At 36.8% G+C, this 25,858-nt stretch overlaps 1 protein-coding gene across 2 annotated transcripts in view; it reads right to left on the bottom strand.

Moving 5' to 3' along the window:
- Positions 1-1,844: 1,844 nt before the first annotated feature.
- LOC306888152 (CD276 antigen-like) overlaps positions 1,845-25,858 on the bottom strand; it is an 82,277-nt gene continuing 58,263 nt past the window's right edge. The window contains exons 7-8 of one of the 2 annotated variants that reach the window (XM_079446312.1): positions 22,856-22,893; positions 1,845-2,841 (exon numbers count right to left, since the gene is read on the bottom strand). In XM_079446312.1, coding sequence (XP_079302438.1) covers positions 22,871-22,893 — 23 coding nt within the window. In that variant the 3' untranslated portion in view covers positions 1,845-2,841; positions 22,856-22,870. The remainder of the gene's footprint in view (positions 2,842-22,855; positions 22,894-25,858) is intronic. The other variant, XM_079446313.1, reaches the window with a different exon arrangement.

Genomic DNA, 25,858 nt, shown 5'->3' with positions numbered 1-25,858 from the left:
CAGATACAGAACTATTTTTGCAATTTGCATGACTAAAAGTTGCTGCACCAACATAAATATTAAATGCATGAACCACCAAAATATCACAACATAATTATAATCCAAAGTAGGTTAGATATGCTTTGGATTTCATGCAGAACTTTTATCCTTGTAACATCAAGACATTTGTAATATCAAGCTCAGATTTAACACTGCAGACGTCTCTGATATGGCAGCACTCTGCCAAAGGCTGTCTAGTAAATAGAGAGTTGTTTGTAAGTGTTATGGTTCATGGAAGTGGCAATTCAGCATTAGTATCAGTGCACATGATGCTCCTGAAGAGCGCTGTATTTCCATAAGCATCACAGAAGAAGCACATCTCTGACAGAGACCAAACTCTTTACCTTGAGAGGTTAGACAGCCAGGAGTTCAGATGCTATTTTTAAACATAGTACATCTCATAAAGCAACTCATGTGCTGCTTTTTCAGTTTAGCCTTACACACCTCTGCTTGTTTTATTGATTGTTTGCTTTTTCATACTAAAATAGGGTTATGAAAAAGTGCCTCAAGCATGAAATGTTCCACTTGAAAAATAATTATGTACAGGTCAGGAGCAATGATTGTGTTATTTTTTTAAATTGTTTTATTTTTATTATTATTACAAAAACTATTAAAAATTAAATTAATATAAAAAAACAATGTTATTTTCATTGCCTTCATTATTATTATTATTATTAAATATTTTACAAATTATTTAATTGCATTATTATTATTATTACAAAAATATTAAAATTTAAATAATATAAAAAATATAAAACAATGTTATTATTATTGCATTATTACTAATATTATTATATTAAAAATAAAATTGTAACATATTTTTGACTGACAGCCTCACAATACAACTGCACAAATAAAATAATCATATAATATTTGGTGTAAAAAAAGAAAAAGAAAACTGAGCTCATTTGAGGCTTATAGGCTGAAATGATTGTATCTTTTTGTTCTTGAAATCGCTGCCCTCAAAAATGTGACTGCCTTCAAAATTAGAAAGGTCTTGCACTTTGACATCAGGTCTTCTTGTCTATAAAGTGATTCTTCAAAATGCAAATGGTAATAAAAGTCAAGGCTGAAGCCTCTCTGGACAGTAGATTCTTGAAATAAACAGACAAGTTGTCTTCAAGTCGAGCTGATCGGTTCTGGTGATGCCGAAATTCATGGCCAAACTGAGTAGTCCAGCTGTTTTACATTTATTACAGTGATACTGATAAGGACAGGCTTTATTTTGCCCTTGACCCAGAGACATTATAAGCAGAACTACTAGAGAACGCTTTTCTTTCTCTTCAATCCGCTGACATTTGCTCTGGCTGCGAGGTAAAGAAATTACAGAAGAAACATGGAAGTCTTCTGCAGGGTTGTCTCCACTAATCTATCATCTAATAGAGTCGTGACGTCAAAACCCTGAAGACTAATCCACCACCGGCTCCCTGCTGATTCTCCTGTGGGGTTCAGAATGGGATTTTTCAATTCATGAATAAAATAAGGTCTGTGGCACATAACTGTCTGTCTGTCTATAGTATGAGTATATATGGGGTAAGAAAGTTTTTTTTTTTTAAGTAATGAACACTTTCATTCATCAAGGATGTGTTAAATTGAACAAAATGACAGTAAAGACTTCTAATGTTACACAAGATTTCTGTTTCATCTAAATGCTTCTATTCATCTGTGGATCCTGAAAAATAAAATGTATCACAGTTTCCACAAAAATATTGAGCAGCACAACTGTGTTCAACATTGATAATAATCAGAAATGTTTGTTGAGCAGTAAATCAGTATATTATTATGATTTCTGAAGATCATGTGACTCTGAAGACTGCAGTAATGATGCTGAAAATACAGCTGCAGATCACAGAAATAAATTACAGTTTAACACATATTCACATAGAAAACAGCTGTTTGTAAAAATATTTCCAATTTTTACGGTATTTATGATCAAATAAATGCAGCCTTGGTGAGCAGAAGAGACTTAAAAATATTAAAATGACCGGTAATGTATTTAATCTGAGAACCGTACATGCAGCAAGTGACAAGCAAGCAGTCATGGAAACGTCTAGGAGTGAAAACCATTTTAATGTCTATATGTAATAAAAGACAGGCACAACATGTTTGCAGTAAGGCCTCTGATTTTTTTGACACATTTCGAATTCCACTTTATGCAATATTCCTGACAACTTTATGAAGCACCTGACAACATTATAAAAAAAAACCAAGCAGACAGGATTTCAAAACGCAGCGGGTGATCAGTCGCAGCTGGCGGTGTTTGAGTCCACAGAGTCTCTCAGGCGGACGTTGGTTGTGTCTCACGCACCATTTGGAGTTTGCTGGAGCTTCGCTGGTGTTCCACATAAATTGCTCCCTGAAGTTATTGGATTTCTGCGGAGCCAGCAGACGCTGACAGCTACAAGTTAGTTCTCGAGCAGGCATTAATTAGGCCAGGACGGAGCGGGTGGGAAAAGCGAGCGCCGCTGACGCCGTCTTAAGCTACTCACTTTCCATTAGGTCCGAGCATCTGTCCTGATGCGGCGCTGGTGTCAGCGAGAGCCTGTCAGACCCGGTGCTCCTCAAGATGATTTCCCTTTAACACGAGAAACACGCGAGGACGGGATGAGTTTATCGCTCCTGATGGAGTTTAGGAACGAGTGGGGAATGAGAAAGAGGAGCTTTAATCAATGAAGTGAAACGGCAAAATGTAAAGTTGTACTATCTGTGCGTGAAACACGTGAGTGTGAATCCCTTATGAAATGATGCTGGATCAGTCGGAAGGTTTCTGCTCATGTCAATCACTGACGGTCCAGCCTTGACCTGGAACACACACAAACACACACACACACACACACACACACACACACACACACACACACGTTAGGTTTCTGTGAATTGTGGGGACTTTGCATAGACTTCTATCCCTAACTCAACCCTAACCCTAAACCTACCCCTTACAGAAAACCTGTTTGCATTGTTACACGTTCAGATAAACATCATTTACTATTTTTAATATTTTATACACACACACACCCTTTAGAAGAGCAGAATCAGCTGCATACACAAGCTTCTGTAGAGCTTAAAGAGACAGTTACTCACATTGTTCAAAACCTTTATGACTTGCATTCATGTTTGAAACGCAAATGAAGATATTACGTTTCAGCTTTTATTGACTGTATCTGATGTGCTCTATGTGTGGGCAATAAATATAAGCCCAATTTAAGTCTGTCTATCATATCAAGCAATCATATCTCTTCAGAATTTAAGGTTATTATAGTTGCATACATGAAAACAACCATTTCAGTTACTTGAAATAAAACACAGATTAACTGGAATAAAATAAAGTATAAAAAAACCTTACATTTATTTCAGCTAGTTGGCAAGTCAACATTTCTCATTTTCATGTAGTGTAACTTGATGAATTATATAACGATGTTATGTATAATATAATGATATTAAATAACTAAAACTAGAACTGAAATAAAACATACACACATGACTATAGACAAAAACAACAACAACAAAACCTGACAAAGACAACAAAATTACTAAAAGTTTAACTAAAATGTAAATGAAATTAGACATTTAAAAAATAAAAAAACTAATAAAAATATTAATAAATATTATAATATTATCTCATGGAACATGGATTACTTTTAGTGTTGCATGTGCTTTCAATAGAGACATAAATGGGTTTGATTAAAAATATCTCCTTTTGTGTTTTATGATCAAAGTTTGAGAGTAAATGCTTTTGAACAAATGAACCAATATTCATTTGCATTCAATTCAGAAACACAGAGTGAAAGAAATGACACCCTCGCTGACACAATGAACACAGAAATATATACAGCAGAACCCCTAACGTCTTATTACTTAAAACTAGACTGAAACTAAATTAAATTAAATACAAAAACCTATTTTATTTCAGCTAGTCGTCAAAGCATTTAATTTACATTCATGTACTAAAATATCTAAAAATAAAACGGAAATAAAAATTTATTAAAAAAAAAAGACAAAATCTGTCTGTGTCTGTCAAAGTCTGTTTCATGGCTGGTGCTGCTGAGTATTTTGGTATCGACTGTTCGGTGGACAAAATTCATGAAAAAAAAAGATTTTTGAGGTCAGAGTATCTCTGAATCTTCAAAGTATTTAAGCATAAGCTCTTGAAGTTGAAGTGTTTCTCTTCAAAGACAAAGTTTGCATCACAAACCCAAAGCTCTTGTGAAAGCTGAGTCTGTGTCTCGTCACTGACGATGAGACGCCTTTAACAGACTGCTTCAGATGGCTTTCATTAGGCACCAGTGTCCCCATCTCTTCCAATCAGCAGTCACTAAACCATTACAGCAGGTGAGTCCAAACTTTTAATGCACTGAGCTGCGCTTGATTCCCCGTGGAGCGTTTCCCCGCTGCTAATGCGGCTCGAAATGCACCATTAAACCTGCCGGAGAATTAACTTGGACAGAACTTCATTATGTCACACGCAAGGCCCTGCTACTTTAAGATTTCAGGAAAACCAATATTGCTGGCTACAGAAGCGAGCTGGTTCATTTAGATACATAATTAGAGTCAATCAGCCATGGAGCTGTGGAGAAACACAAACAGAAGAACGATTTTACACACAGAACGAGCAAAAGCAGTGTGTAACACTTACAGGTATGATGAATACACACACAGAACAATCTACAGTAACAGTACAATATTCCTTTGTCTAATTTTGCAAATACTTGAAAATAATGTGCTTCTGTTCATTTTGGTGTTTCAACTCATTCAAGCAAATTTAATGTTTAAGAATATAAAAAATGCATTGATTTAAGACTATAAAATAAATGCATTGATTACAGAATTAATAACTATGGGTTTTTGCGAATATACCAAAGCCAAGAGTTTCAAAGTTTGTTTTTGAAGGTTTGTCGTTCAGTAAATTAATTTTGGCAAAGTAGACGATTCGCTTACAAATGTTTCTTGATGCATCATTTCAAAGCAGGGTTATTGTTAACTTAAACATTTAAAAAAACTCAAAATGATTACTTCAAATAATTATTATCAGAAATTATTACGCAATTATATTATGCATATAATAACATAACAACAAAATTAATATTAACAATTATTAATTAACACAGTATTGTTATATTAATATAACAATATTAAAATTAACATTTATATTAGATAAATAATTACATTTGATTAACATTTATATTAGATAAATAAATAGAAATCTAAATATATATAACACTAGTGTGTTTTTATATAATTAATATACTGTTATAGTTTTTGTTAATTTTTTTTACTTAATTTTTAGCCATTTTGTTGTGTTTTTTTTACATGTTTATTAATTCATGTTTATTTATTTTTTATGTCTAGTTTTTATTAAATTTAGTTTCTTTAGTTTTAGTTATTTTAGCACTTCACTAGTACTTTAAAGTGATTTTTTTTTTTTATTAATAAAAAATAAGTGACAAAGCAAAAACTTTTATATTCTTGAGAATACACACACACAAACACACACACACACACACACACACACACACACACACACACACTCACAACAATGAACCATGACATTTACATTGGTTTGAATGTATATTTCACACCAGTACAATCTCAAAGCAAATTTTGCATGTATTTACTTCTAAAACTTACTCAAATTTTTATAAAACTGTTTTTTATTACACTTCATGAAATTTAATTTAATTTAATTCGCAAACGAAGCAGGCAGATGACCCTGGAGCACAAAACCAATCATAAGGGTCAGTTTTTTTAAATTGAGACTTCTACATCATCTGAAAGCTGAGTATATAATATTTCCATTGATGTATGGTTTGTTATGATCGGACAATATTTGTCTGAGATACAACTATTAGAAAATCTGGAATCTGAGGGAGCAAAAAAATCTAAATATTGAGAAAATCACCTTTAAAGTTGTTCAAATTAAGTTCTTAGCAATGCATATTACTAATCAAAAATGAAGTTTTGATATATTTACAGTAAGAAATTTACAAAATATCTTCATGGAACATGATCTTTACTTAATATCCAAATGAAATAAAAATGGATAATTTTGACCCACATTTGTATTGCTACAAATATACCTGTGCTACTGATGACTGCTTTTGTGCTCCAGGGTCATAAATAATGAAAAGCATATTCATATGGTGGACAAATGATGAATCTCTGAGGAGGTTGTGGACCGTGCTTCTCCTTCGCCTCGACCGTCACGCTGGTTCATTTCTGCATTAAAAGAAGTGCAATCTGAAGTAAACATCCGTACGCAATGCAAAGGCAGCGATAAGTTGGGCTCTGGATTCATGCTGACAGACAGTTTCATTTGCGGCGCGGACACTAATTTCCTCCGTCTATAGGAGCGTGTTGAGCTCAGAAACACTGGTGAGACGCTCGCACTGCATTCATTCTCTCCTTCATTTGCATTGAAATGGGAATGCCATATTTCATTCCTGTCCCTGCTACACTTACACTTATTTATATATTTACAGTATAGTGAACACGTTCCTTCTGTTCGAGTGTAAACGATAGCTGTGATGACAATAAGAGCGTTTCATATTTTGAGGGTCTGTAAACGGGTTTGCACAATTAACCTGCTGAAGCATCACTTTACAACACGCATTTCCTCCAGAGCAGCAAAACCGGATTGAGATCAGCAGAAAATACTTTCTCATTTCAGTCTGAAAGTCAAATTCAACACTGTACGACTGGTGCTTGTCATCACAAAGCTGTTCATAGTCAGGGACTGCAATATGAAATCCATTCAGAAAGGAACATCCACATGCAAAAGCACCATACAAGTATCATAAAAATGCTCTGTATGACTTGTGCACTACATTCAAAGTCTTCTGAAGCCATACGATAACTTCACAGTTTTAAGTCATTAATTAATGAAGAATTTGCTGAGAATCGATGACTTATTTGTGAACAAATCTATCTTTCAAGTCGCTTTTAATCCACCAAATCTGCTACAGTTTTCAAAACTTGAAGAATAATGATTGCAATTTTGGTCTTTTTACTTTTTTTGACCACTTCTGTTATACTTTAATGGTGCTTTTACATCCTTAGCTTGAATGTTCATTCCAGGGTTCCTATTTTTAGCTAAAACTAAATGATACATAATAAACCTAAAATAAACATGAAATGAAATAAAATAAAATGTGTAACATTTCACAAAAATAGTACAAGTAAATAGTAAGTAGAAGTAAATTAGTAGAAGTGATTAGTAAAAGTAGAACTTGAATTTGAAAATATAAATATCAAATCTCCTTTAAAATTGAAATGTATATTTTGTTATCAGTGCAGTTCCTGTTTGAGTCGACGGAGGTCAAACGGTATTGAGATGATATTTAGTAGAGTAAACGACAACAGCACTTTCATTTTTGGCAGAATAAATACTTCTGTCCTGCGTAAACAGATATAATTAACATAGTTCTCAACTTAAATGACAAAAGAAGGAACAACTCGCATTTGACTGTACGATCAAAACAGCACATCAGTCAGAGAAGAAAAGAGCGGAGGAATGAAAAATATCAGCCGTGTCATCATCATTCCCTCTGTTTTCTGTGATTTTGTATGATTTCCCTCCCGACTCTCCTCCCAGGCCCCACGGTGTTAATTATCCTGGCTCTCTCTCCCTTCAAGCGAGTCGTGCGCTGGAAGTGCATTAATCTTGATTCGCTACTTCAGTACAAAGCCTTGTTTGAAGAGTCTCCTCTGGTGAAGGCCCAAAGGCAGCTGATTCAGACGAGAACGGAGGAGGACGAGGAGAACGTTCCTCACTCGACCTGAGCATGCAGATGATCTGCAGACGTACGAGTCTCACGCGACAAAGCTGTGCATTAGTGCTGAGCTGTGTCCGTGTCTGATTCGGCTGACTGCCGTCTCTCAGGACGCTTAAAGGTCAGCACGTGCTGTTTGTCTGTGCGCATCCCAAAACTGAGGCTCTGAAATGAATTTGAATCAGATTTACTTCAGATTAAAACTGCTTTGACAGCACACATCTTCTCAAAGTATTCCTCATCATTACACCACTTTAAAAGAGAGCTTTTTGCTCCAGAACAGGTGTGATTATACTCATATACATATATATTTATAGCAGACTGACCCCTCTGAATTATATTCTTTCTGAAGTATCCCAATGATAGTTGTCACACTTTTTACTCCAGTGATGAGTTTCTTTTTGATAAAATTGAGACATCCAGTCACAAATCCATACGTGTAACTACAGAGATATTTACACCATCTGAAACAGGACAGTAATCCAGCACTGCTGAATCTTCAGAAGCACAGCAAAATAAATCCTGAGTTACCCGAGTCTGTATTGATGAGATGCAATAAATACATTGTGGGCTGCATGCAAAAACACACACATACAGTGTGAGCAGTGTCGTCCGATTCTTATGGAAGCCTGTTCCCAACAGGCTAAAAAGATAATTATAACTTTTATCTCAGAATTCTGACATTTATTCCTTGCAATTCTGAGTATATTCTCACAATTTATACCTTATTCTTTTGAAATTTTGAGAAAAAACTCAGAATTACAAGATAAAAACTCAGAAACTTTATTTTAGGTCTTATTTAAAGGTCTTTATTAACTTAAAGGCAGACAAAGTAGAAACCAAAATGGAAACAAACACAGATATCAGAATCTGAAAACAGGCTCAAAGCAGAAACAGGGATATGACACAAATATGGCAACTTGCTTGCATCAGTCCACATATAAACAACTAATAATCCAGCCCAGAGAGGTGTGGGAAGGAGTATAAATAGCCATCAGAATGGGCAACAGCTGTGTGTGTGTGTGTGTGAGTAGGTGCACAGGTGTGTGGAGTTAAGCTAAAGGAGTCCGGGAGGATGGGCGATGGTGACCTCTGGTGGTGAGAGGGAGAAACACAGGGCCCGGACCCCCAGAACCCCTCCTCTAAGGAACGGCTTGCAGACGTTCCGCAAAAAAACCCAAAGGTTCAGGAGGGAGGTGGAAAGGAGGTTGACCGGGGGGAGGGATGGCGGGCCAGGCCCATGCAGCGGAAGAAGGCCTGGAGACAGAAGTAGACAAGGGTGCCAGGATGGTACCGGCAGAGCAGGAGGCCAGGACGGATAGTGTGGGTTAAGCCAGTAAGTGTCGGGAGGCTCCGGGACCCTGGACAGGGACAGGGCAAAGTTCAAGAGCTGGCGCTGCCACCTTTGGGAAGTAGTGAGCGGACACCGCCCCCTCAGGTGCTTTGTGAGCGGACACCGCCGCATTACAAGATAAAAACTCAGAAACTCAGACTCTGAGCTTACATCTCACAATTCTCAGTTTACTGCATCTTTCAGTTCTGCTTTTTTCCCCGCTTAGAATTGTGAGTTTAACTCTCACAATTAAGATTTTTTTTTCTAAGAATTCTAAGCTTACATCTCAGAATTCAGGTATAAAATAGGTAATAGCAACTTCACAAAGCGACCCCGAGAACACAGCGAGCGGGCACTGCCGTCTCGGGAGGATCGCGAGCGGGCACCACCACCTTGGGAGTATCGTGAGCGGGCACCGCCACCCCGGGAGAACCGCGAGCGGGTACCGCCGCCTTCGGGAGGATCGCGAGAGGGCACCACCACCTCGGGAGTATCGTGAGCGGGCACCGCCGCCCCGGGAGAACCGCGAGCGGGTACCGCCGCCTCGGGAAGATCGCGAGAGGGCACCGCCGCCTCGGGAGGATCGCGAGAGGGCACCGCCACCTCGGGAGGATCGCGAGAGGGCACCGCTGCCTCGGGAGATTTGTGAGCAGAAACCGCCACCTCGGGAGTTTTGTGAGTGGGTTCCACCACTTCGGGAATGCCTAAAGCGAGCTCCGCCGCCTCGGAGAAAACATCAGTGGGCTCTGCCGCTTCGAGAAGGCCTGAGGCGAGCTCTGCCGCCTCGAAGGGAACATCAGTGGGTTCCGCCACTTCGGGAAGGCCTGAAGCGAGCTCAGCCGTCTCGAAGGAAACCTCAGCGGGATCCACCGCTTCGGGAAGGACGGCAACGAGCACCGCTGCCTCAGGGGAACTGTGAGCAGACACCGCCGCTTCGGGAGGATCGTGAACAGTCACCGCCGCCTTGGGAGGATCGTGAGCGGGCACCGCTGCCTCGGAAGGAACGTGAGCGGGCACCGCTGCCCCGGGAGAACCGCGAGCGGGCACCGCCGCCTCGGGAGGATCGTGAGCAGACACTACCGCCTCGGGGGAACTGTGAACGGACACCGCCGCCTTGGAAGGAACGTGAGCGGACAACGTCATGTTCACCGACTTCAGTGGAGGGTCCAGCCCACTGCGTATCAGCCCGGGACGGCCGAGGGATGGGCATGAGGTTCAGGGAACGGCTGACATGACCTCTCTCTTGGATCGCTGCTCCGAGAGAACTGTGAGCAGGCTCCACAGCTAACTCCACCCTGAAGGATGAGCTTCTCAAGTACAGAGCCCGATTGATATATTCCTCCAGTGACTCCTCAGGGTGCCAATAAGGATAAGAGACTTGAAGGGCTCGGCTAGGTCTCCCCAGAAAAAGACGATAAGGCAGGCCCTTTTCGAAGCCGACCAGTGAGCCACTCCCACGAAGTCCCTGGCGTAATCCTCAATCTTCCGGTCTCCCTTTTGGACACTGAGGAACTTCCCTGCTGGACCCATTTTTGGCTGGATTATTCTGTCACGGCACGGTAAGGGAACACACCGTATAAACAGGGATCTTGGTTCAAACGCAGGTCTTTATTAACTTAAAAGCAGACAAAGTAGAAACCAAAACGAAAACAAACAGATATCAGAATCTGAAAACAGGCTCAAAACAGAAACAGGGATATGACACAAATACGGCAACTTGCTTGCATCAGTCCACATATAAACAGGCGTGAGGAAGGAGTATAAATAGCCATCAGGATGGGCAACAGCTGTGTGTGTGAGTAGGTGCACAGGTGTGTGGAGTTAAGGTAAAGGAGTCCGAAGGATGGGCGATGGCGGTCTCTGGTGGTGAGAGGGAGAAACACAGGGCCCGGACCCCTGACAATTATAACTCAAAACATCGACATCATGTTCAATTGACAGTCACAGCCCTATTTGTACCTGCTCTGACTTTAACTTTTATTAAACTGAATACATGAGTAGACACAGGTATATTTAGCACTGCTAAATGATTTACACCCCAAATGAATTAGACAAGAAAACAGTTGAATAAATCATGTAACAACTAAAACATTCAAAACAGTTTCCAGCCGGTACTGATGGGAAGAGCGAATGTGTGCGTTCATGTGAACGAAGCGATAGTTTAACAGACAAGTAGAAGACGGCGCTCCCATTGGACCTGACGGGAGATGTGTGTGTGTGTGTGTGTGAGAGACGCTGTAACAGACAGAGGCTCTGTAGGGACAGTGTGTGTGAGATATTTAGTGTTGCTGACAGAGACGGCCTGAGGCTCAGAGCTGTTGACCATTTCACGGCCACTGACAGAATGACGGGAAAAACAAGCCACTCAGAGCTCACGAGCCAATCGCACTTCAGCCCAAAATCACACATTAGATTTTGCATATTTTTTCTTTAGATTATTTTGCCTTTATGAAATAATTTAAAATGACATTTAAGCACATTTCCCCCTAAAATCGTCATCACAGTAATGCATCCATCTACTTTTAATGATTTCCATAATCTCCAGTATTCTTGATGGTGATTCTCATTAAAATCTCGTTACTGTACAGCGACGATATTTTTTAGTTAGATAGCATGTATTAAAGGAAGCACAACAAACACTACCATGATGTAAAAATACATTCATTTAAAAGACAACGTGAGTTTATTTTTGAATCTGCCCAGTGCTGTTATTGGCAATAACACAGCTGTTTGTGACAACATGCCCCAACAGCACTACACAATCTATCATTGCAGATCAGGTTGAATTAGTAACTTTTTGGTTCAAATCCGGCCTCATTCTATGGTTGACCTTGCTTTAATGTATGTAAGCATAGATTATTGTACTCACTCATTCATCTCTTACAGCTGTACAAAATTATTTTAATGCAATTTTAATTTGGCTGATAAAATTAAGCTTTTTTTTTTTCAATTTTTTAAAATAATTTTAAATGACAATTAAGCATATTTTCCCCCAAAATCATCACTACAGTAATGCATCCATTTACTTGAAATTATTATTCTTAATGGTGATTTTCATACAATTCTCGTTACTAAAAGCAATGCTTCTCGTTACATAAAGCAATGCTTTTTTTAATTTAATATTAAAGGTAGCAAAACGACTCCCAAGATGTAAAAATACTTTTACGAGTGTAATAATAATTTATTTTGACTCTTTTATATGAGAAAAAAATTTGAACTGAATTGATCTATTGTCTTCTGCAGAGCAAATTTACAACTGAAACTGAATTTGTTTCATAACGGATCCGTTTTTTGTTTCCTGTAATAATGTGAAGTTGCATTATCTGTAATCAGTGCTATATAAACACACAGAAATGATTTTGTGTATATGACACTCTAAAGCAAACCTATGGTGATATGCACGAGAAGACGGACACTAAACCGGCCGCTGCGTGTGTCATTGTGGGTAATGTATGGCTCTTAATTGCCCCCTCAGGCTGGTTGTGTAATTGCGGCTGGGAGGAGGGCGACCCGTGAAGAGCAGGCATGTTCATTAGCACTCATTGATCTCCTCTCCTCCACTCCTCCTGTCCACCTCTGGGCTCCATGTCGGAAGAGCCATTAATAATGCAGGAACAATAAAGCCAATGGCTTCTAGTTCATTTTCTGAACTTTTCGGTGCGATTCTATTTTCACTTATGAGACAGATGTACATTTTGTAATCTGCGCAACTTTCTTTGTGGAAAATGTCAGGGTTTTATACCAGAACTGAAGTGGCTTCTGAGAATCCTTGAAACTAGTTTACGCTCACTAGTTCTGGTGAGTTCATTTGTTAAAGACGATGTGAAATGACATTTAACTTGCATAAGGTGATTAATTTCAGTGGAATATAAGCAGGAAACAATGCTTGCTGGAGCATCGTTTAGTACTTAGTTTGCATATAACATTACAGGACAAGAGAAAATTATTAATTATGTTATTTAAAACTTTTATGAATCCTGAAATGTATGTATGTATGTTTATTTGTTTGTTTCTTTACTTTTTAGTACTTTTAGTACTTATGTAAGCTTTAGTAAAAAAAAAAAAAAACATGAATCAATAATAATAATAATAATATACAGTCTTAGCTATTTCAACTGAAAGAAACTGGCACTGATTGATCTTAAAATATATCAGTGCCTTTGTTTTGTCTCAAGATAATACTTATTATTATTATTATTTAGAATTATATGTGCTGTTAAATAATGCAGACTAAGACCAGGGACATACATATGTCACTTTTGCTCTCCATGTTGTCCTTAAATAATTTAAAGTGTTGATAAGCAGTTTGATACAGCTCAGATCCCTTCCCCAGGAAAGCATGCCAACTACGTATTACGTAACTCGTGCTAAATATATGTAAGTGTGAACTTGTGAAAGTGTCTTGGGTTTCTTCTCATAATTATCTGGTTTGCTCCGTGCAGAAATAAGCAACTCTACTGTGTCTGTTTCCAGTGCAAACGCTGCTCTCTTGGATCCCTGATTGGTTTCAGTCCACATTAAGAATTAATTAGGCATTGTGAAGGTCTCATCTCTCCCTGACCACCTCTTATTACAACACTCACGTCTCTAAACGTCCTCTTCCAGCATCTCACAATCCTCCTCAGGCGCTCGTAGAAACGCTCTCTTCTGTCTCTACTGTAAAGCTCAGTCCTAAAGAGCTTCGTTCTCTCCTTCCCTTGACTCCCACTCTTCAGCATCGGCAGCTCTATGGACAGCCTGCCACGACCAGAGATATTTTTAGAGTGACAGCAAATGGTTAAGGGGAATATATGGGATGGGAATTAAATCAATATTTTAGTGCACTGCTTAAGGTGTGGGTGGGCGAGCTATTATCTGCCACTAATTGCCCCTATTGGCTCTGTCTGTTGAAAGGCATCGCTCTGACAGCCATTAAGTTTCATATGAAGTCCTGAAGCGCTGGGCTGAACATAATTTCTCTCTCACAGCAGAAACACGACTCTTCTCTCGCTACAGAGAACACTACAGTTCCAGTCCGACGGCAGCTGCTTTTTTTTAGCCCTGAATGAGCAGAGACACACCCTGCACAGCATTTAATGCTGCTAAATGGGTTTTGTAAAAAGAAAATGCATAGAGCTGCCTTTATATTTCTACAATAACTCTTGTGTCTATAATCACATCAGCAGCCTTTGGTTTCCGACTCAGCCGATGCTTCAGGAATCACACATGAACACATTTATTTTACTTATAATAACATGACCTTATAGACGACAAACATGAATGAATGCAAAACATTGAAAGTACTTGAGGAAATGAGCTGGTTTATTTTTTTAAAGAGAGAATCAACAGAAAAACTCAATATCTGAATATCAGAGGCTGATGCTGGATCAGTAAAATCACATGCACTTTATGAAATCAGATATTCTGCATGCTGCATTATATTAAGCAGTCATACATTAACTGTCATTCATTTTTAACAAGAAGTGATCATCAGCGATGCAGCTGACGAAGGTCGGGATGCAAATACAGTGAACGTTTCAGTGGACTTTAAGTCTATGACCATCAAAGGGGCCAATCTAAAACTCAATACAAGAGAAAATGACTTGAGATTAAAAAAGAGGGCTTGAGGAAATGCTTAGGCCACTGCATTACTTGTCTTGAAAATTGCAAGGCTATTTCAGTAAAGGCTCTGGGTGTGTGGGACTACAATTACAGCTCTCTTTCTCCTCCTCATCCTCTCGATCTTCCTTCTTCCAATCATCATCTGTTTTCTGAACTGCTAGAGGGAGCTGGTTGTTTTTTATATTAGACTTTGATGTATTTCTTATACTCTCTGTGCTTGGCAATAAAGATCTCTCTGCTATGTTTGGAATGGCGTACGATCACACTATACCTACTGTAGGCCTGTTTCACGCTGCGCAAAGCATAAAGCGCTTGTATTAACAGCTTACAATTTTCACACAATCTGTGATATGCATATTTCAGAAGCCACACGCAGTGACAGACACACAAACATGCTTTAAACACGATTGACCTGTTACTTGGTTCCAATTCAAGAAGATTTATTAGTATTTTGAACATAAATGAGATTACCCTTCATGCAAATTCAATTGCATGACAAATACTGATTTGCTGCTCAAGAAACATTTCTGATTATTATCAATGTTGAAAACAGCACAATATTTTTGTGGAAACTGTGATACATTTTATTTTTCAGGATTCACAGATGAATAGAAAGTTCGAAAGAACAGCACTTTTGTAACATTAACAAAACTTTGAATAGTATTGCTTTCCAAAAAAAAAAAAAAAAAAAAGATATTTGGCAGCACAACTGTTTTCAACACTGATAACAGTCAGAAATGCTTTATGAGCAGCAAATCTGCATATTATAATGATTTCTGAAGGAGATATGTGACCCTGGACCACAAAAGCAGTCTTAAGTCGCTGGGGTATATTTGTAGCAATAGCCAAAAATACATTGCATGGTCAAAATTATAGATTTTTCTTTTATGCCAAAAAATCATTAGGATATTAAAGATCATGTTCCATGAAGATATTTTGTAAATTTGCTATTGTAAATATATCAAAACTTCATTTTTGATTTGTAATATGCATTGCTAAGAACTTCATTTGAACAACTTTAAAGGAGATTTTCTCATTGTTTTGATTTTTTTTTTGCACCTTCAGATTCCAGATTTTCAAATAGTTGTATCTCAGACAAATATTGTCCCATCCTTATTTATTCAGCTTTCATATGATGTATAAATCTCAATTTTGAAAGATTTACACTTATGACTGGTTTTGTGGTCCAGGGTCACATATATAGCGATGCACTCATATTTATACTTTAGATACCAATTTTAAAACTAAGTCAGTGTCTAGGCTTCAGGATGAGTGTAAACTGAAGGATGAAGTCACTGTTATAGGAAAGAGTTTTTTATGGTTCAGCTATTGATCTTTCTATAGGTTTTCACCATAGATCTCCATTCGTCCTGTCTTGTGACCTTTCCATGGTCTTCCAGTAAGTACCTTCAATCTATAAACTCAATGATTTACAGAGTTTTGCAAGGGCCGGATCAGGGTCCCATGAGGTCTCGTCTTTGGAGGGTCACCCTCACCTTCTAGACTTAGTACAGAAAAACAGGGCTTGATTTTAAGTGAAGAAATATTTTGACCTGGAGCAGGACCCCAGCCGGTGTGCATAAGAAACGGACCAACAACTGCAGCAAAACCACAGCGGCAGTGCTGAGAGAACCAGCAGGTTGAAATAAAAAGTACATACATTTACCAATTTTCTTATTTCTTAATAGATGTTGTAATTAGACCAGTGGCAAAGGCATCCATCTATCTATCTATCTATCTATCTATCTATCTATCTATCTATCTATCTATCTATCTATCTATCTATCTATCTAAGTTATTTACATTTACAACAGCAGCAGCTGACCAATGTGCTTTACAGCATCAAATTAGTAGCAAATAGAACATAAAAAAAAAAATCACAGCTAAAATCGATTACAGAGATGGAACATCAAGGGCCACTGAAAGCGATGGAAAAGTAATGCATTTTGAGTAAAGACTTAAAAAGCTGTAAAGTAGGAGCATATCTAATATTTACTGATAAAGTGTTCCAGAGTTTAGGGCCTACAACAGCTAAGCCACATTTACCCCTTTGCTTTAATGTAACTCTAGGGACTACCAGATCTAAGAGCTCGAGAGGGGTTATGTAAGGAAAGCAGTTCAGATAAATATGAGGGAGCCAACTTGTTTAGAGCCTTAAGGACAAAAACAAAGATTTTTACTCCACTCTAAACCGCAGAGGCAGCCAATGCACAGAAGCTAAGACAGGAGTGATATGAGTAAATTTACGTAGGCTGTTAAGAGTCTTGCTTATGCATTTTGGACCAACTGAAGATGGGCCATGGTAGTGGCATCTAGTCTAGTCATCTAGTCGTTCTCGTTGTAGTAAGTATATTAATGGTTCAGTTACTTTCTGTACACATGCATGTTTTATGCTATTATGTGTGAGCTATGAAAAATATATTGAAATGCTACAATTGCCAACTTCAAAGGAGGCGGTGTGTGTTTCTGATAGGCAGTCCTCAGATTGAAGGGCAGAGAGGAAAGAAAACACACAGAAATATGGCAATATTGCATTTTCTTTCTTTCTAATTTTTATGTTGCAGTATGAGTGAAGTTTGTATCGCGTCTGAATTTAAATGGGAGACAAAGATGTCAGGAAAAAGACAGAGTACGAAGAACAAACACTATTGACTGAATGAGAAAATGAGACAAAATCTGTTTTTTTAACACTTCGAGTTAGTCGAGTCAACTGGAGATTGTGTCTATATGGAGGATCTCACAAATAAAACGACTAACAAGAGCTCAGCTATCAACTAGTCGCAGTCATGATGCAATTGTGCAGACAAAATAACAATGCAGCCCTGTAAAAAGGAGAAATTTGAACATGAAGCACCTGCACCAGTTTGTAGAGGGGTTTCTCACAGGATCATCTGAAGACTGGAGAGCTGATGCGCTTGCTGCTCGACTAATAACTGATAACAGCTCTCAGTGATGTGTGTCAGGTCCTCGCTACAATAGCACTGACATTCACAAATGTTCCCAGAACGAGAGGGAACCCAATGTGCCTGTGGCTTTCTCTATTTCTGTTCTGATAAGTGATAGAAGGGCTAGGGCCGACTCAAGGCGCACAGCACATGTATCTACTGTAATCTGCTCCCGATTAGAATTCAGTCTGAGACTGCTATGAGGCCGAACACAGATACAGTAAAGTCAGCAGTCGAACATGAAATAAAAATTGCACTAATGCACATTCCGACATTTAATTCATTAGTGCATATGATTCTAATGTTACTGTAATTGTTCATCTCTCCTACATTTCATCTCTCTTAAATTAGATTTATTTCTGTTTTTAAAAAGTTTAGTAAATGAGAATACAACAAACTACTGAAAAATGTTTAATGTACTTAATTATCCTGAAACGTTTTACACCCAATTACACTTAAAATCAATGACAAATGAGTCTGTCAATCTGAATTTCCAAACAAAATAAAAAAATATTTTCCTTAAAATAAAATTGAAAATTAGTTATATAAATGTGAGTATGAAATTAGAATTTAACAAAATTGTGTTACCTAATCTTAACTGACTAAACAGAAAAAAATCAGGGTATATCTATCTATTGTTGTATCTATGCACAGTATATACCTAGTCTAGTTTATACTGTATATATACATAGTAAATATACATACTGCACTATATATGTGTACAGAATATAAGCAATACTTTAACTTGATTTAAATTTTTAGCCCCAGTAAAGTCATGAAAGTATAAAGCATCTTCGAGGAATACAACAGAAGTCTAAAACATGAAAAGAAATGGAAAGCTGATGAAACATAGGCAGTCTTCAAGCTAATGAATCTAAGCACAGCTAGAAACATTACTAGCAGGAACATTAGCTACATTTGCTACTGTTGACATATTAAAGGGTACAGAAAGGGTACATAGTTAACTAACCCTCAGAACTAAGGTTGCCTGACAGCAAATGCAACAAGTTTGCATTGTTTTTCCCTCACCAAATCAATTATATTACAATAGAGAGCAGCACGTCCCCATGTAGCACTGAGGTTATATGGCCCCCGCAACAACAACATAATCATTTAGATACTTTGTCTGGGTTAGAGGCAACTGCCTACAAAATACTGCAGGAGTTTTAAACAGTTGACCTGCTGTCTTTCTGCCCACATCTTTCTTTTAGCTGCTCCTAAAAAAAGAGCTATCTATCTGGATAATTCTGCACTAAACAACTACATACCTATTTCAAATCTCCCCTTTATGGGCAAGATCATTGAGAATATTTGATTTATGGGTTATTACACATAAACAGGCAAATATGGATCTACATAGAGCTCTATAATATGAGGAGACTCACAGAACTCAATCCTTGAACCTCTCCCGTTTAAAAAAAATAAAATCTAAATAATCGCAACAGTGACAAACTATAATAAAATATTGTCAATTCACATAATAAAAAATACTCAACTCAAGCAAACATTTCTGATCCAGGTATGTGCTGATTTTTTCAACAACACTCAAAAAATGATACACCTGGTGTCTTAATACCATTAAATAGTGTTGTTTTGACGATTACCTCAAACACGGTAAGATTGCTTTAGAGGCAGTTATGAATCTAAATGGACCTTTATGACATGTGGAAACCCCCAAGGCTTGATCCTTGGACCTCTCCTGTTTTAAAAATTTCTTAGATTCAGTGGTCATGTTATTTACATTTCATTTACACTTAGTCATTGACCAGACACTTTTATCCAAAGTGACTTAGAAATAATGACTATAGAAGCAATCAAAACCATAAAAGAGCAATAATATTATCAATACTGAATTCCAGCTCTTAATGCATTTAAAATAAATATTACTTAAAAGTAGTGTCGTCAAACAATTAATCGAGATTAATAACATCCAAAATAAAAGTTTTTGTTTACATAATATATGAGTGTGTACTGTCTATATTTTTTATGTATACTGTATATAAATACAAACACATGCATGTATATATTTAACCAAAAATATGCTGTTTATATTTTAAAGCTATTTATATATAATAAAACTATACTGATATAAATATTTGGCAGTATAGACAGGGACACTATACTGTCAAAAAGCACCGTCTTTCGGATGAGACGTTAAACCGAGGTCCTGACTCTCTGTGGTCATTACAAATCCCATGGCACTTCTTGTAAAGAGTAAGGGTGTAAACCTGGTGTCCTGGCCAAATTCCCTCCACTGGCCATTGTCAATCATGGCCTCCTAATAATCCCCATACACTTGATTGGCCCTATGACTCTCTCTCCTCTCCACCTGTACTGTGGCTGCCGTTGCATCGTCGAAGTGGATGCTGCACACTGGTGGTGGTTGAGAAGAGACCCTCCCCCCTCCACATGATTGTAAAGCGCTTTGGCTGTACAGCAATACACAAAGCGTTATATAAATGCATCATTCATTCATTCATTCATTCATTCTATGCTAGTTTTATTATTAGATGCTGCTTTTGACACCATCAACCACAATATGCACCAGGACAGACTAGAAAACTGGAGAGGACCCCTGAGATGGTTCTCAGCTGATTTTGGCCATATTTAGGGTTACATAAAAACAGGCAATTATGAATCTAAATGGATCCCAAGGACATATGGAGACCCCCAGGGCTCAATCCTTGGACCTCTCCTGATTTTAAAAATCTTAGTTTCAGTAGACAAATCAAAACAATAACTAAATCAGCTTTTTATCATCTAAATGCAAACAATATTTAAAAAAAAAAATAAGAATAAAAATCACACACGTTTATTATCAGCAGGAGAGACTGAACTGCAAATTCTCGCCGGAAAAAGATAATTCCCTCATTTATCTACATCGTTCCCTCTGAATAAAGACTTATATGATATCGTTCCTATATGATGCACCCAAAGACTCCCAAACAGCTCTTGCAGGTTAAAACATCTAATTTGTATGAATCTGACCCACAGTTCTCAGAAGAACAGCAGAGATCGATGATGCTATGAAACTAGGGAAGCCCTCAGGCCTTATACAAGGGTTCATGATGCAATTTCCAAAAATAGCCTAGTGCAAACAAACACGGATCTGGAAACAATGCAGTTCAGGTTGCTTTGGGCGCACTGGACATCACCAGGGGCACTGGGTCAGTCTTCCTTCCACAGTGAACAAAGAAAGCAAAGTAAGATTGTTGTGTTGAGTTTAGAAAACCACCATCTGGCCATGACGATAATATTAATGCAATATTCCTAATCTCAGCAAGCCTGGTTACTTTAGATATGATGGACACGTCTATTCCATTTGTTTGTGTTTTGTCAGAACATACTGTAAGATAATGTCCCTAGACAGTGCACTGGCATGGTCTCCGATTAAAAACACAATGCCAATTTCTCACACAAGAGACAGAAATCACTTATTCTTTACTTTGTAATTAAGATGTGAAAGTGGCAGTTAAAAATAGTGTGACTTGTCGATGTCAGTGTGTCAGTCTGCCTCCTACGTGTCTGGGAAAGCAAACTATGCCATTTAATTTCCTTGTCTTAGCAACAGGCAGTTTTTTTTTTCTTCTTCTCTCAAACTCCCCCTCTGTTTCAAATAGATTTTGTCCTGCAACCTCGTCCCTATACGTTTGCACCTATGCCTGGCTTTTTAATGATTCAAAGGGCTGGTGATTAGCAGTAATCAGGCTTAGCATGGTAGGGCAGAGGAGAGTCCACCAGGCCACTTTAATGACTTGACACTGAAATGAATTCGTCATGGCAACCATTGACCTAGTGGATATTATTTGAAGCAGAATGTCAAGACATCGGGAACTTCTGAATGCCCTTCATGGAATAAAGATAATGATGCTTTATTAAAATGGAGATTGCCGCAGAGCATACTGCTCGAAAACACTTGTCACAGACAGGCTTTTAATCACCGATCCAATTCCAGAATTTCAAGTGAGGTAGCCGGATGCAAAATTGTAAATTCAAACTGAATTAAACTGGAATAAAACAGTAATAATCTGTAGGAATTATTTTCATTTTCAGTAAGAATTACCCATAACCGTACACACTACATATCAAACCTATATAAATGTGTATTATACTGTATATACAGTACATATGTGTTTATAAAAACAGTATAAAATATTTATTACATTTTAAATTATTTAATTAGATATTTGTGAAATTATATAATAATGTAAAATTATATAAATAAATAAATAAAATATTGTAAGAATTTTTTTGTAATTGATTTACTTTTAGTTTTACATTTTTCAGTATGAATTCCCCATAACCGTACACACAACATACAGTATGGGGCATTTCCAGAATCTTTAAAATATCAAACCTATAGAAATTTGTATTATAGCCTACTGTATAATACATATACATGCATGTGCTTATAAATACACATAAAATATTTATAAATATTTTTAATTTTAAATTATTTAATTACATATTTGTACAATTATAGTAAATAAATAAATAATGTAATAATTTGAAGGATTTTTATTTTTGTATTTATTTATTTACTTGTGTTTATTTTTTCAGTATGAATTCCCTATAACCATACACACATAATATGGGGCATTTTCAGAATCTTTAAAATATCAAACCTAAAAAAAAAATTGTCACTTAAAAAACAACTAATAAACATGTATGTATTGTGCTCTCTTCCACTCTCAATACCACGACTGAGGAGAGACCCTTGAGCAAGAACCAAACCCTTAACTGCTGCAGGTGTGTGTGTGTGTGTGTGTGTGTGTGTGTGTATTCACTACTCACTGCTGTATGTGTGCACTTGGATGGGTTAAATGCACAACACAATTTCTGAGTATGGGTCACCATACTTGGCCACATGTCACTTTCACTTTCTTTCAAATATTACATTTAAAAAATTACATTAAATAAAATAAATGGACCATGTTGCAAGGAATTTCCCAGAATGCCCAAATGTCTAGTCTGCTCTGTTTAAAAAAAAAAAAAAAAAAAAAGATAAACTTTGTTTTGATAAACTCTACTAAAAATATAAATATAAAAAGGAAAAAAGAAAAGAAAAGAGGGTTTTGTTGAAAATATATATTAACAAAAGAAACCTATCATAAATATGCAGGTGAAACAGCAGAATATCTTGGCCAGAGCTAAATAATAAAGAGTCTTACCTGTGGTGTCCAACTTTAGCTCTTTAGAGGTGTTGCAGCTGAAACAAAGAGAGAAGAGTTTTCTTTAAGGACGTGGAGAAAAAAAAAAAGGTAAACAACTCAAGGCTAGTAAAAAACAGTATTGAGCTGGTCTGAGCTAGTAACAACCATCTCAGACTCATACTCCCCGGAGAGCAAACTGCAGTCTACACCCAACATCATTACAACCTGCCCAACACTCAAACACAAGACCTGTGTTTTCAGCTGCTGTTTTTTAGAGGTGCCACAGTGTGTGACATTTAAATGTGAGCAAGCAGCACAACACAATACATGCAAACACACACACACACACACACACACACACACACGCACACACACACACACACACAGAGCTGGTCTGAAGGAGCCGGATGAATGGATATCCCTGGGGCGCTCAGTTCATTTGCCAAGGGTTGCAGTCCCATGCCAGACAGACACGGCATGAATAGCATGAAAAATTCTATAACCATGACGTCAATGGAGGAAAAAAATAAAATAAAATTAATTTAAATGACAGTGGGAGAGAAAGGAAGAATGTGTGTGTGTGTGTGTGTTATGTATACTCTATTCTGTCTGTACTGTAAACTCTGTTTCTTTGCCTTTATAAACACTGGCCGTGTAAAAAGTCTGAACACTTTGAACAGTGTTATTTTAGTATCACTGATATAGTACTATAGTTGATGACTTTAATTTCTAGTATATGTTTTTGATTTTTGGCAGTTTTAGTTATTTTGTTGTGTGTTTTTGTCACTTTTATTGGTTTTTATTTCTTTATAGTTATAGACGTTTATTTCTTTATAGTTTCTTACAGACATTTATTTTAGTAATTCAACAAACAAAAATTTATTTAATATATAATAAGTTACATATATGATTATTTTTTGTATGTAGCAACAACGTCAATGATATATTTATTATTTACATATATTTTATTTATATAAGCAACTTTATTAACATGACATATATACAAAAAAACTATATATTTATATTTTTGTAATTTTTTTAAATGCATGTCTTCTATAATTACTAATATCTATACTAATTAATAATATTTACTCATTTTAAATTACTAATATCATTGTGTGTTGACAGGTTTTAAGATGGATATACATGTATATGACATATTTCCAAAAATGTATTACACACACAAAAACATACATATTTGTATGGGCAAGATATTTTTTAATTATTAATAGGTTTCATATACATTTTCACTTCATCTGACAATATATTTCATATATGGAAATGTAATATGTACACATATATTTACATATAGCTTCCACAGTTACATGACAAGACCGAATTACTCAGGGCTAGTGTTTCGTTCACATCTATGAAAATTGCACAAATTCATGAAAAAACTACGACCTCAAACGAGTCATGATTTATAAGATGCGTTATGTTTACTGATATGATTATATGCATTAGGATATGAGTCGACTGCAGTTCTGAATGTTTTGCTCTTATGTTTGTATGAGGGAGGAACAGGAGCTTAAATGACTGTAATATGAGTGTGTGTGTGTGTGTGTGTGTGTGTGTGTGTGTGTGTGTGTGTGTGTGTGTGTATGTGTGTGTGCAGAACTGATCAGATTTATTTAAAGCAGCAACTCTTAGCAGAGGAAATACTTTCATATCATGCAATTGAAGTTTCATAACACTCTGCATGGTCTGCATGTATAATGCACTGTAAAGGTGTTATTGATGGATTATAATGCATTCATAATTATATCAGCTGTGTTTGCTCATAAATTACCGCAAACATAATGCGAATGCATTCCTGGTTATACCTTTAATATCAGTATAATGCATTATGATCAACACCATATTTCTCTTATTTTGATTTATTATGTTTTACAATATTTAAAATATTAACAATGAATAAGTAGATATTATAATGTATTAACTTGCATATTTTAATCCTTTAATACTTTTATAAACATGCAAAAGTGATAAGTCTGAATGCTTAGAACTGCTATTTTAGCATCACTGATGCAGTATTATAGTTTTTGTTAATATTTTGAAAAACACTTTTTTGTTTTAGTTTTTAGTCAATTTTAATTTTACGTTTTATTTAATTTTGTGTTTTTTTTATTTTAGTAATTGTTTTATTGTTTTTGTATTTTTTTTATTAGTTTTTGTTCATATGCCCAAATTTTTCTATTTTCATTTGAGTTCATTTTTAGGCATTTTTAGTATGTTTTTGTAATTTGTATTATTATTTTTAAACATATCCATATTTTTATATTTTCTTTTCATTCTAGAAACAGTTTTAGTAAATGTGTTGTGTTTTTGTTAGTTTTATTAAAGTAATTTCATTACTTCAACTTCAACAGAAATTAGAAATATTTTACAATATGTATTAAATTGCATCATAAACATTCATAATTTGTATAAAGTTTATTTGTTACTTTTTTTCAACAATATTTGCATGACTCCTAAAAGCGCCGTTAGTGTGTTTGTGGTCAATTGAAAGCAGATTTACACACAGATAACATCTACTATCCAGTAGGGAGCGAAATAAAGCGACCCTGTCCTTGACCTGTTGGCATAAATGACTATTTCTCACGCAAAACGAACCATTCAGGAAAAGCAATTAAACGATCTTTAGCCATCGGCTCTTAAAGACAAGAATAGCATGATAAGCTTGTTGGGTTTAATCTTTAAACAGCGCTGTGATAAAAGCCATCCATCTTTAAGGTGCAGCCTTGACAGCGATGACAAGAGAAATCTGACGCTCACAGCATTGCTTCCAGGACAAACCACTGTACAGACGGACTCCATGCATCCCACAGATCAGGACAATCATCAATTTGCAGAAAGCAAGCAGCAGATGGTGAGGGAGGAAGAGTCCATGAAAATGAAGCAGCTCATCAAGTACAGAGCGTTTCACACATCGCTGCAGCTTCAGGAATCAATCTTCTGCTACAACAAAAATACAGACTAAATCAAAGTTTTAGAAGTGCTGTGACAACTAGGTAGGATTCA

The sequence above is a fragment of the Barbus barbus genome (genome assembly GCF_936440315.1).
Source record: "Barbus barbus genome assembly, chromosome: 22".
Classification (NCBI taxonomy): Eukaryota; Metazoa; Chordata; class Actinopteri; order Cypriniformes; family Cyprinidae; genus Barbus; species Barbus barbus.
Note: the sequence above shows the minus strand (reverse complement) of the source record. Positions and strands in the feature narration are given on the sequence as shown.